Source organism: Neopelma chrysocephalum, unplaced genomic scaffold (assembly GCF_003984885.1).
Source record: "Neopelma chrysocephalum unplaced genomic scaffold, ASM398488v2 Primary Assembly neopelma1_74, whole genome shotgun sequence".
NCBI lineage: Eukaryota > Metazoa > Chordata > Aves > Passeriformes > Pipridae > Neopelma > Neopelma chrysocephalum.
The window spans coordinates 720,662-741,510 of record NW_020897735.1 but is presented as its reverse complement, the minus strand read 5'-3'; the positions used below and the strand labels follow the sequence as shown (position 1 = coordinate 741,510).

Sequence of the window (20,849 nt, the reverse complement as noted above, 5' to 3'; positions counted from 1 at the left end):
GCCATCTCCCATCAACACAGAGGAGGAGTTCTTACAGTTAACAGAAGAGACAGTTAACAGGTGGAGACTCAGCTCCGCCAGGCACCTCCTTTCTCTTGGTGGAGCAGAGGAAGAGAAGGGCTGTACCTCTCCAAACTGCCCCTCTCCCAGCTTCTCCTTGAGGCGCAGCTGCTGCCGAGGGAATTCCCCCACGGAGATGTCCTTCTTGGTGAGGGAGTCCACGGTGAGGGCGGGCACCGCATACATGTTGTTGCCGGTCACGCCCTGCAGGTGCACGATGTCGGTCTCGGCGTAGTGGGGGACGTTGTTCTGGAAGCCTTGGTGAGGGGTGGACTTGGTCAGGTCGGGCTCAGCGTAGTCCCCACTGCACACTGAGGGCAAACCAGAGAGGGGTGAAGTTAGAGTGCCTTGGAACCAGCTTCCACTGCTCCCAATCCCACATTCAGTCCTCTCGGTTCCTCTGGGAATTCAGCCCAGCTGCACGCTGTCAGAGACTGAAATGGTTAATGATTTATGCATTCTAGGATTGCCAGGGGACTTTTGCAGGCTGGGAAGAGGCAGCTGGACCCATCCCCCCTGCCAGTGCTGCTGGAGGTGCCCTGAAAAGGCAGAAGAGCCGTGTTTGCCAGGCCCCTCACGGGAACTCTGCACAGGCCCAGCAGATGTTGGAGGGTCAAGGCATGGCCTGGGACACCATCCATGGATATAACAACTCATAACTTCTCTGAGTGTGGGGGCTTCCCTCCTTCACCCCCAATGGATCAAGGCCAGCACTTCAACTGACAGGGTTAGGGTTAGGTTAGTTCCATTGCTGGACTCCATGGGCAGTGACTATAGACATCTTTCCACTCTCAGCTTTTCTTTCCTTTTCTCTCCCTTACCCTTATCCCATCTTCCCTTTCTCTCCCTTATGCATTTCCCCTAAAGGTTATCTTTATGCCATATTGCTACAGATGACAGATACAGATGACAACACCCAAAATGGCAACATACCTGTTTACCTTTGAAACAAAATTGTTCTAAAATAAACCCTACATTTATAAGTTTTCAAACACCAATTATTCAGTGTTGTTTCACTCTAATCCACCCCAAGGGATTTATTAATAAGAACCTGGGTTACCCCCCCCTTTCTGGGGCAGGTTGTAACACACAATGTCCCTGTACTAAGGGACACCCACATGGGAGACACTGCCTTGTTTTAACCAGGGCTTCAACCAGAACAAGCCACATTTCTGCAGACACCAAAATACCTGTGAGCCACCAGCAAATTCCTGCTCACACAGCCTGCTCTAGTCAGTCATGAGAGTTATAGCTCTTGTCTAGACATGGAAAGGTGAGTCTGAAGTGATTTTCTGTTTCTGATTCATCCTAAATACAGTCTGTTCCCATTACCTGACGCAGGGATGTTGTTTGTGACACCAAACTTGCTCTGGATTCTCTCATGCAACAAGAACTGATCGAGGCTTCCATTTCCCACATCCTCTTTAGCACACCCCACTCCCTCTGATAGCTTATTCACATAAATACCATGGGATAGCCCTTTAGAATTAACTCCCTGCACGGTCAGTATTACACAGAACCTTTGTTCTGCTTCCAATTCACACCCTCACTCAATCCAATCAGTCTCTCTTTTGCAGTATAATGCTGGACCTTAGCAACTTGTCAGAGTGAGGAATGCAGGAATGGGACTGCCCTTCCATCCACTGCTCAGTACTGCCATTGCTGAGTACAAAACACTGTTGGAAACATTCCTTTCTGTGTGGGTCCAAAAGCTTCCCCAGGGTTGGAAGCAAGGACACCACTGACAACTCCCTGCTGCATTTTCCTCTGCTTTTTCTAAGAAAAAGGTGCTAAAGGTCTTCTCCCAAGAATGCTGCAGGCAGCCACTCCACTGCCACAAGACAAACAAAGTGTGATTGCTGTGACTGCCCAAACCAGCTGCTAAAAGATGACCTGGGTAATGTATAAACAGTCTTCACATGAAACAATAAAAGGCCACCACCCTCTAGCAGGGCTGCTGCTCCAGCTGTCACAGTTACATGCTAAAAAGTTCCAGAGCTCCAGAATACTGCCTGAGGTCCCTGGGTTAAGTATTGTATTGCACAGGAGTCAAAGATGAGAACTTAAGACACTGAGAAGTGGCACATTTTACAGTCTGATGGAAACACTGGAAGAATAAACACATAACTTCTAGAGACTGATGATATTACCTGAATCCTCTGCACTTTGGGAGAGCTCTGGGAGCTTTTGGAGTAGTGTAGCTGGCTGGTGATACTCCAAATCCAGTGGGAAAGCACGTTCATAGGTGGGATTTGACTGGTGGATCTGGGTCTGGTTGTTGGCAATGGTGTAGCTGTAGAAGGAGAGGCGAACAGTTGCATCCTCCTCCAGGATTCGACGTGGGGCCTGCAGGAGAGAGGGGAAAAACACTGAGGCCGTGCTCAGCTGTTAAGTAATGTGTTGGCTGCAACCACAGCAACTTCCAGTAACATCTTGGATGGGGCTGGCATCCTCCCCTGCTGTGAGAACAGCTTTAGCTGCTCTGCAGAGCTGGGGAAACCTTGTGCTTTGCACAATTCTGAGCTCATCAGGGTTAATGATTAGTACTGAACTTGTGTCTGCAAAACAGCCCCATTGTACTACCTTTTCCAGCCTTTTCTGAACATATTGCTTCCAAAGGATGATGATTATAATCATCAGGAGCAGCAGAATAATAGCCACAAGGCAGCCCACGAGGATGGAGGTATTGGAGTCATCTGCCTTCTCTCCTATCCAGGTGCTGGTTACAGAAGATGTGGTTTCTGCAATCACAGAGGTACAGAGAAGAATTTGGAGTTAAAGCTCTGGTTATCATCTGTGCTGGCCAAACTCCTACAGTCTGGTACAGAAAATTGGGCAGCTCCCTGAACACAACCCTTAGCTGTGTTCACATCTTGCTCTTATCAGAAATTCTGGTTTTGGAGGCTCACAGATAAGAACTGTGCAGAGACCTTCTGCAAACAAACACCATCCTTAGCAGAACAGGTCCTGCAATGGATCCATACTAGAGAAGACAGTGTTCAGAGCTTCGCTGGCTGCACATATACCTTCAGCCCACACTCCAAGGCAGCCCCAGCCAGCTGGGGGAAGGAAACACCTGAGCCTGTCGGATGCTGCCCTATGCACGAGGGCAATAACCAGGCCATCCCCAGCTGTCCAGAAGTGGAGGGAGAGATCACATTCACTAGGATGTCACTGTGAAATCCCCCAGAACTTGAGCCCCTGGCATGGCTAAGGGACAGAAATCCTTACCCCAGGTCCCCTCAGTAACGTTGTACTCTGTCTCCAGCACATCCGTCGTGCTTGTTGCTGCCGTAACAAAATTGGGATTCACGCTCTCCATGTCTGTGGAAGGGAAGGGAACGTGTCAGTGCAACAAAACCTCCCTGCTCTCCTGCCAGCATTCCCTGCAATCCCAACCGGGCTGAGGCCCAGGCAGGTCAGGAACAGCCTGAGCAGAGATTCCCAAGCCCTTCCCAGCACACCTGCAGGATGAGCCTCTGCACGGAGCAGCACGTACAGCCCAGCCACAGCACAGCACCAGCGTGTGCAGGGCCTTCCCCGAGCTCAGCCACACACAGGGCACTCAACAAGAGCCTTTTTTCCATTTCAGCATGATCTAAGAATAAGGCTGGACCAACAGCCTGCTTGGTCCCACATGTGACAGAGTAGCCAGGAGGGGCTGCTGTTAGCAAGGTCAGCAATAAGCAGCATCCAGAGCATTCCTTCCTCAGGAATGTCTTCCTGCTACAGCTGATTAGCTACAGTCAGCTCACTTCACCATCAGTTGATAGTGGTTTTCTCCAAGTCTCTTGTCCTTTCCCTTCCAGAGCCTTTTAAAGCACCTCATGGCACCAACCTCTGCATCACAGTTAAGACTTGAGAGGAAAAAAAAAAGTCAGCCTCTCATTTTTAATAATCTGCTAACTCGATCATCATTTGTAGATCTACTAAAATTAGTCATAAAAAAATACTTGGTAAAGAGAACTAAAAAATCAACTCACAACCAGCAGGCAACTGGAGAAGCAGAGGGTAAGTACTGATCTCTTCACTGTCGTGACCAGTGATAGGACTCGAGGGAACGGCTGGAGCCGAGTCAGGACAGGGTCAGGTTGGATCTCAGGAAAAGGTTCTTCCCCCAGAGGGTTGTTGGGCACTGACCAGGCTCCCCAGGGCAGTGGGCACAGCACCAAGGCTGACAGAGCTCCAGGAGTGTTTGGACAATGTTCTCAGGGACAGGGTGGGATTGTTGGGGTGTCTGTGCAGGGCCAGGCGTTGGAATTGATGATCCTGATGGGTTCCTCCAACTCAGGATATTTTATGATTCTATGAACTGTCTCAAAAAGAAGAAATGCTCTTATGGTCCAATTTTTGGTTGCCTTGGTCATGCTCCTGTATGTGTGCATCAGTATCAGTCTGAAAAGCTTCCACTGAAGAGTTGTTGTCCCACCTCCTCCTTTCCACTGTGTGGCCCCACAGCGCCTTCGCTCTGTTATAACCCCACACATCCTGTACTTCCACACTTCTTTTGCTCTCTGTGCTTTCCCAGACCTGCCTGGGCAGAGGAACACTCACCTGACTGGAAGGAAATCTCACTCATCATCATCCAGGTGTCAGCAAAGTAGAAGCGGCACAGGATGGCTTTGCCCACGCGCTGGTTCAGGGGCACGGTCACGAACCTGGCGCTGGGGTTCTTGTCATCCAGGACTGTGGCCACCCCGACAGGTTCAGGCTCCCAGTCTGCAATCAGGCGTGGTTTGAACAGGCACTCCACCCTCTGGAAAATCTTCACCCCCTTGGAAAACATGTTGTTACAGTGCACCTTGGAAGAAGAGAACAGATCCATCAACCGGAGGTTTACTGACACCTACATCAAGCCTCAAGGATTTTTCCATTCACGAAAATTTTCCATTCCCAATATCTCCCTTTGTAGCTCCCAGTGTGCAATGAGAACATCTGTGCAAAAAGTTCTTCTGAAAAAGCTCTAAAACTTTACCTGCAAAAGCCACACTAATGGTCACCTTTTGGCAGGCTCTTCAAAAGGCCCATATAAAAAAATCAATCCAACAAACCCTGTACTGATCTAAAGCCTCACAGATCAATTCTCCTTGAACATATAACCTAAGAGGGGAAAGAAAAAAAACACACCTAGGCTTTAGACTCTATTAGTGTTGAAAATTTGATGTTATTTGAATAGCTAAGTGCTTGCCTGACATAAGCAGCTGGAACTGTTAGGCCACAAGCTGAACTTTATCTGAACTACATGGTTCTGTTGTATAAATCAAAGATGGATTATAGTGAACCCTGGAGCTGATAATCTAATCATTAATAATAGTAAAGATGGATTGTAGCAAAACTCGAAGAATCTGATCATTAATAATAGTTAGAACAGGCCAGAGCTGCAGCTTAAATATTACTTAAAAATTAATTACAGCCCAAAGTTTGTGGTCTGTGAACTGTAACAACCATGTTACAACAGACTACAGAACTGATGGAAACCCACCTCAGAGGTCAGGGTGAAGGTGACCGTGGGGCAACCTCCTGGTAATGAAACAGTGAAGCAATGAAGTGAGAAGACCCAGACCCTAATATTGCTCTTGGTCTGGACTGTTGCATGAAGGATCCCCAGGATTTCTTTGTCCATGGTCCCTCTTTTGAGGTACCAGCTCGAGCTACCAGATATCACAATTGATCTGTGCCAATAAACCAATCTAACTTAGTGTTCAAAATTTCTTTAGCACTTAGGAAGCTTTCAACATGTGCAGTCTAAGCTGATCTCTTCCAAAAAAACACTAAGAAGTAGAAGCTCAAGGAGAAATTCCCCTGACATACAGCAGTTGTCCTGCTGTGGTTGCACCTGGAAGACAACTAAGGATGTGAGTTTTAGGGAAATCATGATTTAAGGTTGGATCCATCAGCCTCTCCTGGTGGCTCCTCATCAGGTTGTCCCTGCTGCAATGGCACCTGTGCTTCAGCTAAAGACACTGGAATTTAAGTGCAGTCACTGTGCTGCCACACCAACACCTCACTGGAACAGAGGCATCTCCTCTCAGCTCCCAGTTACAGCTCCACACCAAGTGTTTCACAAACACCTCTCAGACTGACTTCACACCTCCCTGAGAGCTCTGTTTTACCCTCCCAAGAACTGGGAGCAACTTTCTCCCTCCCTGCTCCTGAGCTGCAGCCAAACCAAAAGGTGACATCTCCATCTTCCTGGGCTGTGGCACTGCAGACCCACGAGCACCAAACTCCTGGTGCTCTCCCAGGCCTCCAGCACCTCCAAGGAAAAAGGCTTTGGGAAGAGGGACAACGCCTGGAAGCATCTTTTATGCTGTATCACTGTGTCTGCAGTGCAGATCTTACCCTGCTCCCTTTTTAACACACACACACACACACACACACCAGTGAGTTCTGCCACGCAGATCTGAAGATCTGGACCACAGTGACCAGGAACCAGAAGAAATAAGGTGACTCAAAGTCTTCAGCCTGCTCCATTCTCACAGTCACAGCGGTCCAACCCTTCCCAGAACTCTAGGAATTATTTCCTAATGACTGGAGTGTACTGCCACTGGGACAACAACAGTTTCCAAACTATGCACAGCTTTGAACCCCATTAATTGCTTGGCCCCTGCCAGGTCCTGCAGTGAATAGCAGTGAAGCAGTAATGAGGAGAACAGGCCTGATGAGCAGTAAAAGGACAAAAGAAGAGTATTTGCATATAATTAGGAACAGATGAAGCTCAGACAACATTATTCAATAAGGAGAAACAGTCATCCATAACAAGGCAGGAAAGCCTGATGCCTGGAATATACAATTTGGGCCATATTTGGACAGGAGCTGGATATGTTCACAACTTGGACTGATACAGAGACACTTTCTATTCCAAACACCTCCTACTGAAGTCCAATTTTACAGTATTCAAGCCTAAGTATTTTGCAATGCAGCTGCACTACTTGCTAACATTTATTTTTAATACTTTCTTGGATATGGAAAAGTTCAGAGGACTGGGATAAAGCTACCAGGTAAGAGGATACAAAAATTATTCACAGACCACCTGGCCTGTACAAAAGAAATGCAAAGCTGAAACAGGCAACGTTCAATCAATAATGAAGACTAATTTATGCTAATCAAAACAGCTTTATAATGAAATACCAGATGAAGTAGCTGTTTTTATAAGATGATGTGTTTGGTTGATCAGGATGGCTGTGTTTACATGACAGACTTTTGGAAGGCTTTGATTTACTCACAGCATCTGTCTCCAATTAGCACAGTATGGACTCATGTATTACAGTAATTTGATTAAACATTGTCAACCAGTAAGTTTTACAAAGCTTTTAAGGTATAAATTGTTCTCTAGGCGTTCATAAAACAGGAATGGATTCCTAAATAAAAATTATTTGCTATGTTTTTCAATGATCTGGAAGAGACAGCAGAATCACTAGCAATAAGATAAATTAAATGGGGGGGAGGGAGTTTCCAAAAATAATCTGAAGCTTTCAGAACTGACTCATGTCAGGGCACTGAACTCAGGGACAAAAATGTAAGTGATGCTTTCCACACTGGACTTTTATCCTGGACACCAGTAATTTGGAACTGGCTTTTAGCATGATACCAAAATCCAAATGACCATTGGCTCCCTCTCAGTTGGTTTGGAGGACTAAAATCATCACAAGATTCATAAACAAAAAGAATCATCCAGAAGCAGGAAATTGGTCCCATTCTTTTATGCAACTTGATGGAAGGCCTGGATTTGGATCCAGATTCTGTACCTCTAAATGAATACCAGCAAAGAAAGAAAGCACTGGATGACAGCTCCAAAAATGACCCTGGGTCTCACCAGGAAGGCATTGAGAAGTCCAGCCAACTGAGTTTAGTAAAGCAAAGCTTAAGAGAGTGGTTTAATCACAGTGTACAAGCAGATTTCAGAGGAGGCAGGACTCTTATTTCTGCCAGTGAAAGCAGGCAAGGAGCCAATGGCTGCAAGTTAAAAATAGACAAAATAAAACCAGAGTAAGTAACCACCAAAACAATTTACTTAAGGATGTGGTGGGTTCTCCTTCATTTGAAATCTCTACAAGAAAAGCCACCAATCACTTTTAAAAGATCCTGCTGTTTACTACAGACTCAAAGTTCAGCTCGTGCTTTTCCTGTGTGCTTAAATAATTTCCCACAGCACAAGCACAGGCTGAGGCATCCAGAGAAACACTTGGGCAAAATGGAAGCACAACCACATTCCTTTACCTTAAGGGTCAGGTAGTCCCTAGACATACAGCCTAGATCCTAAATCCATCCTGGCTGCCTGAGCAGTGCTTCAGGTGTCTGCTTTTAATGCCTTTAAACCAAATGCTCAAAGGAGAGCATCTGAGCTCTGGAGAGACAAGTGCTCCCCTACTTCACCTTTCTACACTGACAACCTGGGACATCTCCAGCTCAAATTCTGCTGTCAGGCACCTTGTATCCTCATGCTTTGGGAAGAGGATCCAAGACCAGGGTGGACGAGGTTTGGAACAACCTGGTCTAGTGGGAGGTGTCCCCGTCCATGGCAGGGGGTGGAATGAGATGAGCTTCAAGGTCCCTTCCAAGTCAAACCATTCTATGATTCTATGACCCAAAGGGGCAAACTGGAAGCACCCAGCCCCCAAGCCTGCCCCCCAGGAGAGGGACCACCCTGACTTACCTTCATGGAGGTGAAGTTCCGTGGTCGGTCAAACTGGAACTCCATCTCCACGGAGCCCGTGCTGAAGCTCTCGTTCTTCCAGCCCACGTAGTCATAGCCTGGCCACACACGGTACTGGTGGCTCTGGGTGAAGTCATCCAGGCCCAGCACACCATCTGTGAGCTGGCCCAGCCCCCCATACAGGTGCCTGGCAAGGGAGAACCCACAGTCAGCCAGAGCAGCAGCAGGGGAGCTCCAATGTGAGATCACACAGGGCCTTCAACAAGTACCAGGAAAATATTAGTTTACTCTGAAACCACCCTGGACAAAAACTCATTCACTGCTCTTATGCAACATCACCTTCATTTTGTTTGGGCTGGGCTTTTAAAATTTTAAAAGGCAGAAGTTTTTGCACTGACAGCAAAGCCGAGCTACGAGCACAGAGCCTCTTGGGAGCAAAAACTGACACTACAGAAAACTGTTCTCCAAACACAGCCTGAATTGCAGTATTTCACCCTGCAGCTGCATGGGAGGAACACTGCTCCAGCCTGTCCTGGGGCAACCTGTGGGGGAAGATCTGCAGGGAGGCACAGAAAAGCAGGAAAAGGAGTAGTGAGATCCTGGGCAGCTCACCCAGTCACAGACAGTTCTAACTGGGATCACTTCAGGCTCTTCCTGTGCAAGAGAAGAGTGTTATTGGCTGTTTCCAAGGTTGATCAGACTCTCTGCCAGGATCCTGCCTCACTCCACTTCCTATCTGAGGGTGCAGAGCCCATTATACAGTTTTCCAGCACTGTCCCAGAGCACAAGACAAAAGTGTGGTCCACTCCTGACCCTTCTGGGAGCCAGCCCTGCCACGTCCCTTGTCCTGCAGCAAGAAAAGTGCAAAAGCTCAGCTGTGTCAGTGCCTGAACTCACTCCCTGCACCAGTTTCATTCCCCTGTCTCTGGGCAGCCTTTGTAACCCAGGCTGGGCTGCAGCTCTGAGTCCATCCCAGGTGAGTCCCTGTCACTGCAGTACAGGCACACATCCCTTTGGACTCCAAACCAGGATAAACAGCTGGAAGAGGCAGACTCCTGCTTCCAGGCCAGTTGGGCACATGAACTAGAGGTGAAGTAGTTTGAAAGAGTCCTTGCTCAGCAGCTTGGGGTTTGTGCCTAAATCTGCAGCTCCCCAACACTCCCCAGCAGACCCAACTTCCTAAGCAGTGCTGGACAGCTACACACAACAGCTGCTCCCTGCTGCACATGAAACCTTTCTTTATGGATATCCAAGCTCTACTACATCAGCACAGCTTGAAAGTATCAGATATTAACATATAAAGACATTGCTACCTGGTATCTTGCAACATCCTACAAGCATGAAGAATGTACTTCCCACTCTGTTATTTTAAGTTCCAGCATGACAGAATACAAATAAGCTTACAAAAAAAAATCATCTTTAAGCACAAAAAAAAATAGGCAACAGTAAAAATTTACAGAAAGTTAATGGCAGCTGAAACAGGACACATAGGGAAAACACCTCAAGTCAATGGATGACACCAGGTCACTGAAGAGACACTGTCAGATCAGTCATTAGGCAATTCCTGCCCTGGCAGGGATATGCTGTCTCAGGATACCCATGCCCAAGTCTGCCTGAGGTTTCAAGCCATTGAAACACATTCAAAACTATTTTATAGCAAAAAAAGTGGTGATACTAAATGTTCTGAGTTCAGCCAGTTATTTAACATTTCAGATACAGACTCTTAATGCACCTTCCTTCCATGAGAGTCAACTGTTGGGTAAACCACAGAGACCTCAAAACATGCCACCCTACCTAACTCACCTCAGTGATGGGAAAAATTAACAGACCTTGTCAAAATCCAGTTACTTCAGGCTTTTTGACTCCAAATTGGAAAAGCATCATACCCAAGTAATCAGCCACCATCCTCTCATACCACATGGGCAGTGGTGCCTCTGCTGACCTGGAGCTTCTCACAGGGAGTGATGCAGTTTTCCAAGTTGTTTCGAGTCCATCAGAGCTCTGTTTTCAAAAACAGTATCTCAAATCTGTCCAGAAGCTCACAGGTACCAAGTGCAGGCCTGGAGTTCAGGTGTTGTGCACTTCCCTGGACGCTCAGTTTACCCTGGAGACCTCCTGCAACAGTTTGAGATGCAGTTTGCTAGAAAGTGCAGGTCAGGGGTCGAACTGCAGAAGCAACACAGGCAACGAACAGGGGAAGGACCTTCATCTGCTCCAGGGACACTGGGACTGCACAGGCAGAAGGTCCAGCCAGATCTGCCACTCCAGTCTGGGGCAACAGAAGAGTAGCAGCAATTTGAGATCTGCAGTATCAATGACAGCTAAAGGCTCTACCTGAACCAACAGAGAAATCAGGGCAAGGAGTATGATCACAATTAGAGACCAAGAGCCATGAGGGCTTTAAGGCAATCAGACATCAGGACTGTATGGTCACATCATGTAAAGACTGAAGCTATGAATAAAGAGAACACTAAGTTATTTAAGAACAGAGTCATCTCTTTAAAGAGAAGCAACACCTTCCAATAAAAAAAAATTATTTCTTTCCAGTCAACAGCCTTTGTCAGCTGGGGGAAATGAATCTGATACATCCTGAGCCCTCCTTTAAAACACCAACTGACAATGTGTCAAAGGGCCTGGAATAACAAAGCCACAATGCTTTGGAGAACTTGCAGCTCCCAGTGTTTGGGACACAAGATACTAGTGACAGAGTGAGAAGAAAGAAGAGAATCTGCACAGTGACAGAGAGAGAACAGGACAATTTCTCCCACCTGCGCTCCTGGTATCCATCATAGGTCGAGTCATTCAGATAAACGATGGGGAAGCCAGGAGCCGCTATTGTCCCTCCTTCAGGGATGCTATAGGATGCCAAACCATCTAAAAAAAGAAGGCCATACACCTCAGAAACACAGCAGCAGCAGCCTTCCATCATCTCTGCCCATAGGGTCCTTTTATTTGTGGCCTGGACCAACAGAAGCAGTTCTGTGGCCTGGAGTCCCCTCTGCACCCGTGGGGATGCACGTGAGTCCCACCCAGTGTCATGCAAGGACCATTTTCCAGTGACAGGCATGGAAATGGGTACTCACCATACCAGACACAGCCATAGAGCTCCACCCTCATGCAGACAGTCATTGGCATCTCGGTGACGGGGATCACGCGGATGAACCGCGCGATGATGGGCGGCCGCAGATCCTTCAGGACCACGTCGTAAGTGTCGATGTTGCCTTGGATCACCTGGGGGAGAAAGATCCTTACCAGCAACTGCTCCCCACTGAGCTGTTCATTTGGACACTGGTGCACTTGTACCCTGTTGTTTGAGGCTGGGAATCTGCAGAGGGTGAGCTGCTGCTGCTCCCCTCCTCCTCCCTGGCACGTGGCTCATGGGGTGAAAGGTGCTGCCATCCCACCTCCTGCCCGCTGCAGACCCCCATCAGGCAGCACTGAGGGAGAGGAGAGAGGCAGCTGGGAGGTGAAGGTGCAATCTATGTTGCAGACAGCTCCAGTTACTACGATGGGACTTTTTTCCTCAAGAGTGTCTCCATGTACATTCCAACAACAGGTAACTGAGAGCTTGCCCTCATCACCTGGTGGAGGGTCCTGATGTCCTTTCTCTATAAGCCAACAAAATTCCAGAGGTGCTGCAGTGTTTGAGAGATGAAAGTGCAAACAGCTGCACAGGAGAGATCTTGGACTGAAGTGCTGAGCATCACCACAGTCACCCCATCCAGCTGCAATGCACTGTGACTGTCCCTGTCCCCTTCCCTCATTGCCACCATAGCTCTGGGAGCAGTTCACTCTATTTTGGCAGTGTATGGAAACAGCTGAGGCTGTCAATCCCCCCACAGTGGACAAAAAGTGCCCAAGAGATTTTTTAGAAGGGATTTGAACTCATGGAAACAAAACTATGAACGGTTTTTATACCAGAAGTCCAAATTACACTTGTGAGGTGTTCTGCTCAAAGCTGTTGTTGGTGAGAAGGATGAATCAGGCTGAGGTCACTCAAAGATCCCATAGATTGCAATTGTTGATGTACAGGCAATTTAGAAGATGAGGGAGATCAACAAGAGAGCAGAAAGGTGGCTTCCTCTTCATGGCAGCAGGGAAGATCTCCAGAGAGTGACTGTGGCTGGAGAGACCATTGAGAAGTGAAAGACCTTATTGTATCACAAAAAGAAACCACTCAAGACTGACTGCATCTCCCTGAAGAGCAGCCAGACACATCTGGAGGTCTACTGAACTGCAAGGGATACTGTGACAGTCTCCTGGACATGGCTGGACAGCTCTACAGAGGAGCACAGTCCCAGGCACTGACCAAAGAAAACAGAAGGAAAGCCAAAAAGTAAAGCTCTCTTCCTCATCCTCGTCAGCTCCTCAACAGGCTCTAATGTGCAGCCTCTCAGCATCTCCTCTAGGAGAAACCCCCATCAGTTCTCCCAGTGGAGCAGGGACACTTCAGTAATCCTTGTCCTCAGGAACAAGGGACATTGATTAACCCTTTCTGGTGGCCTGCAACAGGAGACCTGCAAGTCACCTGGGCTGACCCAACAAGGCCATGCTGACAGGAGATAAAACTCAAGAGGAGACAGCATATAGTAGAATATTCCATGCCTTCATCACATCAGATGGACATGTCCTCCAAAGCTGGCCTTTGTCAGGGAATCTCTACGGTGGCAGATAAGTCAAGTCAAAAAGGACAGAGGAAGAAAAGCTTCAGCCACCCCTCAGGAAGAGGCACCTTTGCATGAACTCCACAGCAGAAGCACTGGCAACCCTGCCTGTCTTCTGAGATAAGCCAAGAAGCATCTTGTGTAACATCTCCACAACGTGGGGTTGCTGCTCCTGAGCACGGTTACCCAGGGCCAAAAATCCCAAAGTGAATCAACTGCATGTGGAACAAACTCAGCACCAGTTTCCAGTCCTGGACACTGCTGATTTTAGCGCTCCCAGTGTCAGGAATATCAGGCTGATACCACAATCTGAGGAGGGCCCAGGACTTCACAGCACAGCACCACTCAACACCAGTGCTCAACTGGTGTCAGAGACAAGGGGACACCAAACTGACTCTTTGCCTTTACTGGGCAAATAAAAGCTGGAGGTGACTGTCCTGGAGAGGAGCAGTTTGTGCTACAGCTGTGAAACTGGAAGGGGTTTGAGCTTTTTGCCTGAAACCATTTGTGTGATCCCTTGGGCAGAGACAAGCCAAGGTGGGCTCCCACAGCCACAGCTCTGAAATACCAGTGACTGGGCATCCAGCAGCTGCAGGACTGAAAGAGGCCTTCCCAGTGCATACAAATAAATAGATTGGGACCTTGCACATCCATCTGCACCTCATTCCAAAGTCTGAATGACTTTACTGGACGTTTTTACCCAATTAGGCGAGCAGACAGCAACACTTCTGAAATATGGATTTACTAATGAAATACATCACTTACTGGTGACACATTTCGAAAAACATGGGTTTTTTACAAAAAGTCATTTTTCAGAGGAGGTGAAATGGCAGGAATTGCACCCCATTGTGTATGTTCAGGCCAGGAGGAGCAGAGGAGCAAAAGCACCTCCTCCAGGGATACCAGGAGAGAAAACTGTTTGTTCTCATGCACTTGGGAACAGGTACACACACACTGACAGAATAAATGTGGATTTTCACATATACTGACCAAATGCCTCACTTTACAGCATCACACAGCTCATTACCTTATTAGGGCTTAAGAGGGAGATCTTGTAAAAGCTGACCTGCACTAAATCATCACACCTGACACTAACAGAGTCCTGAGTGCCCCAGAACACTGCTCTGCACAGGCCTGGGGTGGGAGACAAGGGGCATTTAACTCCTTGTGGACAGTGCAACCAATTGAATTCTGGTATAACTCAAAATGAAGACAGACTTTACCTACCAAATACTGACAAAGAGTTAAGCCCATTGAGTTTAAACTTCCCCTCCCATCTGCAAACACAGTGTTTGCAGCACACACCGAAATGTGAGGGATGGGCAAGACAATGGTAATGAACAAAGAGCTGACCAAAGGTCTGAGTGAGCAAACAATTCATTAACAAGCTAAAGGTTGTTACCTAATACTGCTACAGACCCCGCTGTGACTTCCACAGCACACCCAGTGCAAGAAAACATCACCACACCCAGTACCTTTCTGGTCTGGCTTAGGTCTTCAGACTCCCCAAGGCAGCCTGAGGCAGGGGGACCAAGTCAGAGGAGCTGCAGCTGAGAGAAGACAGGGATTCCTTCCCAGGGAAAGTTTAACAAACACTTATGAACATGACCAGAGCTCAGCCAGCAACAAACTGTGTGCTAAGGTCTGGAAACAGCATTAGACACAGTTCTGGTGAGTGGGGAAGCCTCCCTGTGTGTGCTCAGCACATCTTCTACTCTCTAAGCTCCTTCCCGAACACTATCAGACACCCAGAAACTCCATTCCTTGCCACCCCCTCCCTTTTTCAATCCCAAAGCAGGCATCTGCTTTGCAGCTTCCAATTTAGAAGCAAGCAAATGGCTGGTAGAGGGACACCCAAAGGATGTTTGGGACAGGCACAGAAAGGCAGTGAAGAGACCCAGTTTTCTATCCCATATACGGCTGTGATCCGGGGATCAGGTCAGGGGAACAACAGCCCAACATCACAGCACACACAGGACTGAGGCAGAACCCATTGCCGGGCAGCAAAGAGACAGGAAAGAGCAGGATGTAGAGGATGTCTCTTCTACAGTCTAGTTCTGAGACTTGCCCTGTGTGCTCCACTGAGCCCACTGCCCTCACCTTCCTGCCCTGGCGGTCCTTCCAGGAGATCCAGCGCTCCCCGTTCCGGCTGTAGTCCAGCCGGTAGGCGCGGGCGAACTCCTTGCCGGTGGCGCGGGCGTGACGGCCCTGGGTGCCGATCAGGGTGATGAAAAACAGCTTGTGCAGGTCGATCTGAAGGAACTGGACATCTTCTGGTTGCAACAAGCCAGCTGGGCACCAGGCTCCATCCCCCTCTTCCCTCTGCAACCTGAGGGGAAAACCACACACGTCACCAAGAACGGCATTTTCAAGGGATCCAGCTTTCCCAGGAACTGAGGAAACACCAAGGCTTTGAAGATTGGGAGGAATCAACCAAAACAGCAAGTGAGACCTGGCAGGTGGCTACCAAATACCTCTGCCCTTTGGGATGATGGTCAGTTGAGACTTGGAGTCCTGTGGGCAGTTCAGAAGAGCTCCTCAGTTTCAGGTATCTTTCATTAACTACTCAAAATAATTTCTTTCCCAGACACGTACTTTCATCTTGATCAGAAACAACCATCCTGCTCACTGCTTTGTAGCACCTTGCTGGTAAAGTGCATCTTCACTGCTCCTAAACCCCACAAGGTAAGGCCCTGAACTCCTGCTCGACCACCTCCTGCAGCTCTACCAAGCACCAAGACATCTTAAAAATACATTTTAGCAAGAAAAGCTCTGCCCATCTACAAATTATTCTGGGGCATCTCAATGCATATTTCACATTCCCTTCAGCCATGAGAGCTGCTGGTGCAGGACACTGCTGGGTGTGTGATGGGAAGGTCTCTGCCTCCAAGTTGACCATTGTGGCACCAGCTGCAAAGATTAAGGCATTTATCCTTGGAAATAAGAGGTTGGGGGTTTTCAACCTAGAAAAGAGGCTGTAGAGCCCCTTCCAATGTCTAAAGGGGCTCCAAGAGAGCTGTGTGGGAGTTCTGACGAGGGCCTGGAATGACAGGACAAGGGGGAACGGGTTCACACTGCAGAGGGTAGGGTTAGATGGGATATTGGGAAGGAATTGTTCCCTGTGAGGGTGGGGAGGCCCTGGCACAGGTTGCCCAGAGAAGCTGTGGCTGCCCCAGCCCTGGAAGTGTCCAAGGCCAGGTTGGATGGGGCTTGGAGCAACCTGGGCTAGTGGAAGGTGTCCCTGCCCATGGCAGGGGACTGGACTGAGGTGGTCTAAGGTCCCTCCAATCCAAACCAGCCTGTGACTCCATGAATCCACAGGCCAGCACAGCACTGCATCCATCAGCCACAGCAGGAAGCACCTGGCCCAGGCTGCTGAGGGCTCAGCTGTCCAGGCTATGAGGTGGTGAGAGATGTAGTGGTGAAAAATTCATCTGGACACCAAAAAAACATGTAGGCTTTTTAGCTACAGGGATTTCCTGGCAAACAGCAGGTCCTTGAAGTGCCCTTGCCTTTCAGACAGCTATCCATCTCTAACTGATGGGATCAGAGTGTGCCAGCCCCTGTGCACCAAGGAAGGTGGGAGCCAGGACACGCCGAAGGTCAAGGCTCAGGCTGGAGAAGAGAAGATTTTAGTGTCTTGTTGGTCAGCTGTTTGTGAAAGACTCTTACACTGAAGAAGCAAGTAAAAAGCTATAAAAAAATGCAGGAAAAGGGACTGTGAAATGACAGGAACAAACATCTGCATAAGACAACTGTGACCTCTAACCAAACAAAGTCAGCTAGAGGCTGCTTCATGTCTTCACCCTGTGGACATCCAGCTGCCCTGGCAAAGGGATGATGGTAACAGATGGTAAATGATGCCCAAAGTGTTTGCAGAACTGGACACAAGGCATAACTCAGAGGACAAAATAGGTCTCTCAGCTTTCAGGCCCACAGGCTTGTCCAGACTCCCCTAAAACACAGCACACAGCATGGCTGCTCTACCACAGACAGAAAAAATTATAATCAAGCACTAGGAGACTTTTATGGAGTTTGGACTGCCTAAATTCATCAAAAAAATACCATAGTAATCTGAAATTCTTATCTGACTTGCACCAAAACTGTAAGAGTGTTTGGCATCATCACTACAAACAAATCTAAGGAAATTCACACTTGTAACTATTTTGCGAATCATCAGTTTTGAGAGAAATGAAATGAGCAAAAAAAATGAAAAGCCAAGCTTGTGGCAAACACTTTAGTCCTGCTTGACAGTGAAGGAAAATCCTTTAGCTGCTTGTTAACAATTCCTTAACTCTGCAGTTCTCAGGTTTTTGAGTCAGAGTGAGCACAGCCCATTTCCTCAATAGGATGCTGTTGAAAAGTTTAGCCTTATAAAGGATTTCCTATGATTTGGTTTCAAGCACTCTACCAGAACCCCAGGGGCACTGTCCCTGGCTGACCTGTAAGTCACAAACCCATTAGAGATTTATCCACAGAACTGCAGGCAGATGAGGGTCAGAAGCAACCTCTGAGCCTCCAGTCCAACCTCCTACTCCCAGCAGGACCAACTCCACAGCCACAGTGAGTTACTCAAGGCCTTGTACAGCCAAGTCCTGAACGTCCCTGAACACTGGGACATCACCACCTCTCTGTCCCACCACTTCATTCTCATGGGGGAGGCATTTTTTTTAATTATTATTATTTAATCAGAATTTCCTGTATTACAGCTTGAGGCCATGACCACTGCCTCTGGCTCTTTCACTATGCACCAACCAGATTTAACGTGGAAGCAAAGCAAACAGGTTTTAAGGCTGAGGGATCTTCTTCCCCAAATCACGTATTGGGTGTTTAGAAATAAAAAAAAGGATTCTTTTTTTTGCCAGAGATGAACCCACCGTGCATACTGGGGTCCTGTGGAATCATACCACTGGCTGGAAGCAGTGATGTCTTCATCCCTTATGGTCCCCTCGTGCATTCCCAAAGGATAACGGCAGATAGCTGGAAATGGGAACACAAAGCAAGGAAACAACACACACAAAAAAAAAAATCAGTACTGAATTTTTTTTAAATCACCAAGCGAGTTTAACTAAATGGCTATCGTGCCTAGGGAATAAACATGGTAATGCTAAAATAAAGGATGCAAATAAAAAGCATTAAATACTTCATAATTATCATAAGCTGAAATTAAAAGTCACTTAATAGACTTACAGTATCATTTAGCAGAGCTGAAAAGCAAAACTTTACAAAGAATCATTTTAAGAACATGAAATCCCAAAACCTGTTATGGTTACTGGTTGCACTGGCCCGTTTTATAATGAAAAATTATTTATCAATAACGATGTGATACAAAAAGGAAGCTTTTGTTAAACATTTTGCTTCTCCTGGAATAAACTGGATGCTCCACTTGTGTTCAAACAGGAACAATTATTATCTTCACCAGCCCAGTAATGAGGGAGGAGTTAAAAACAGCTTCTATCCCTATTCTATTCTATTTAATCCTACAGTCAGGTAGGATTAAATAATGAAACAATTAAGAGACAAGACAGGGGGATGAAACCCACCTCGTTTTTATCACCACAGAGAATAAACCATCACAGGCTGAATAACTACCCAAGAGATTCAATGTTTGCAAACAGAGGGTGCTTCAATAAGGTTTGCCTGCAGCTGCCAGGCACCTTATATAGTCCTAAATAATCTTGCAAAGGAGATGGGTAGTGAGGTGACAATGTTTTTTGATGATACCAAATTATTTAATATTTTAAAAAAAGCAAATTATGGGAATACCTATAAAATAAACTAGAAAACAGCATTACACCACTGTCTGTATTTGTGGTCAGATGCCAGGCAGATAAGGAATAGAGCTCTTGGCTCCTTCCTCCTCTCATCAAAAGGCAGAGAAGGCAACACAGATGATGAAAAAGGAAAGATCAGCAGCCTCATCTTTACACAAGGAATTACTGAAGTATGACAAAGATCATTTATATCCTGAACAACATATACCCTCACTGTCTCTCAAATACCAGAGCCAGGAGCAACCAAAAGGTCAGGTAGGAGAGTTCAAAACCAGCATAAACATCCTTAATCCATTAAACACTCCAATGCCACAGGTCCCCAGGGCTTCAAAGAAACCAATCAGCTGGACAGACCCACAGCTACCACAAGCAAATACCCAAGCAGCAGCTCTGAAAGCTGCAGAGATGTGAGAGCACCCCCCAGGTAAAGCACTGCTGTGCCTGCCCATCCCTGCACTCCTCCAGAACCAGAGGGATGGGACCCTGCTGGAGTCAGGCCACGACCTGGATGGGCCTCTGGTCTCCCCAGAACAGTCACTCCCATGCCTGAGGTCTCTCTGTAGAATTCCCTGGGATGTAACTGGTGTCTGCCTGGGATCAAGCATGATTGTGACTGCTGAGAGCCAACCAGGAGCTCTGCCTACTGCTCTGACACTGTGCCATAAGGTTATTTAGTAAACTAAACTACCTTTGACCGTCTTCACTCCTACCTGTCCCACCACAGACCAGTACACCCTGATCCATTGCTGGAGAGCTGCCATGTCACTGAGCTATGGGTAAATACGTGGAGGTTTTCCAGAAGGGTGGGGTCATCATCTGAAAGTGGGTTTTGTGCTCCTGCAGTGGGAGTCCTGTATGGTCACACCTTATTTAAAGGTCAAACGCACACCACACAGCAGTGCCAGATGGAGAGGTAGCTGGGAAGGTCCCTGGGAGACTGGGACTTACTGCAATCCTTAACAAAACTCGTTTGTTCACAACCCCAGGGCTGGCAGACAGAAGCCAGAGTGTCCCTGGCATCAAGAGATGCACTCTTACGGGTGGCCATGGCTCTCACTAAAACAAGCAGCATGAGGCTTTCACCAAAATGCACATTATCAGGAGCAAAACCATCCTTGGACTCCTGCTCAGATATCCCTGACCCTTCACTGGGCACTCAGGGACACACTCACCTGCCATGCAGACAGGAGGCACTGGGGCTCAGAGAAATGGTACAGCTCACCTGTCAGGGAGGTCAGACAACTGATGCAAGGCAAGAGACTCCTACATGGGTCTGAAATCACCCACAAAGCAGCCCCCTTGGTTTGGAAGCCAATGCAGGAGGTGCTTCTGACTGCTCCTGGATCGGATCAGGAGGTCGGGATAATCCATGGAGCCTGTGGCCATCGCAGCCAAGGAGCATCAGCTGGGCCAGGGTGCTGGAGTGTGGCTGGGAAGAACAGGGCACAGCAGCTGAGGGAGCCTGAGCATGTCACGGGCAGAACTGAGAAGTGTGAGTGGTTGTTTCTTGAAGGAAAAGACTCCTGCAGGAGGGTTGGCCCACAGCCTTGTGCTCAGAGCCCACCCCACCTCCCTGGAGCTGGAGGGGGGAGGCTATTCCTGCACCTTTGGGTGCAGGAACCTCTGTACTAATCACCACCCAAAGGAATCTGTGTGGGACTGACCCTCCAGGTGCCACCTTCCCTCTTCTTCCAT

The 20,849-nt window shown here is 47.8% G+C and overlaps 1 protein-coding gene across 4 annotated transcripts in view; it reads right to left on the bottom strand.

Annotated features, from left to right (window-relative positions):
* The window catches only part of LOC113969700 (discoidin domain-containing receptor 2-like), a 59,500-nt gene that overhangs the window by 11,290 nt on the left and 27,361 nt on the right, over positions 1-20,849 (bottom strand). For all 4 annotated transcript variants that reach the window (XM_027687786.1, XM_027687784.1, XM_027687787.1 and 1 more), the window contains exons 3-12: positions 18,258-18,360; positions 15,481-15,709; positions 11,800-11,947; positions 11,485-11,590; positions 8,717-8,903; positions 4,615-4,861; positions 3,292-3,384; positions 2,644-2,801; positions 2,211-2,406; positions 127-371 (exon numbers count right to left, since the gene is read on the bottom strand). In XM_027687786.1, coding sequence (XP_027543587.1) covers positions 127-371; positions 2,211-2,406; positions 2,644-2,801; positions 3,292-3,384; positions 4,615-4,861; positions 8,717-8,903; positions 11,485-11,590; positions 11,800-11,947; positions 15,481-15,709; positions 18,258-18,360 — 1,712 coding nt within the window. The remainder of the gene's footprint in view (positions 1-126; positions 372-2,210; positions 2,407-2,643; positions 2,802-3,291; positions 3,385-4,614; positions 4,862-8,716; positions 8,904-11,484; positions 11,591-11,799; positions 11,948-15,480; positions 15,710-18,257; positions 18,361-20,849) is intronic.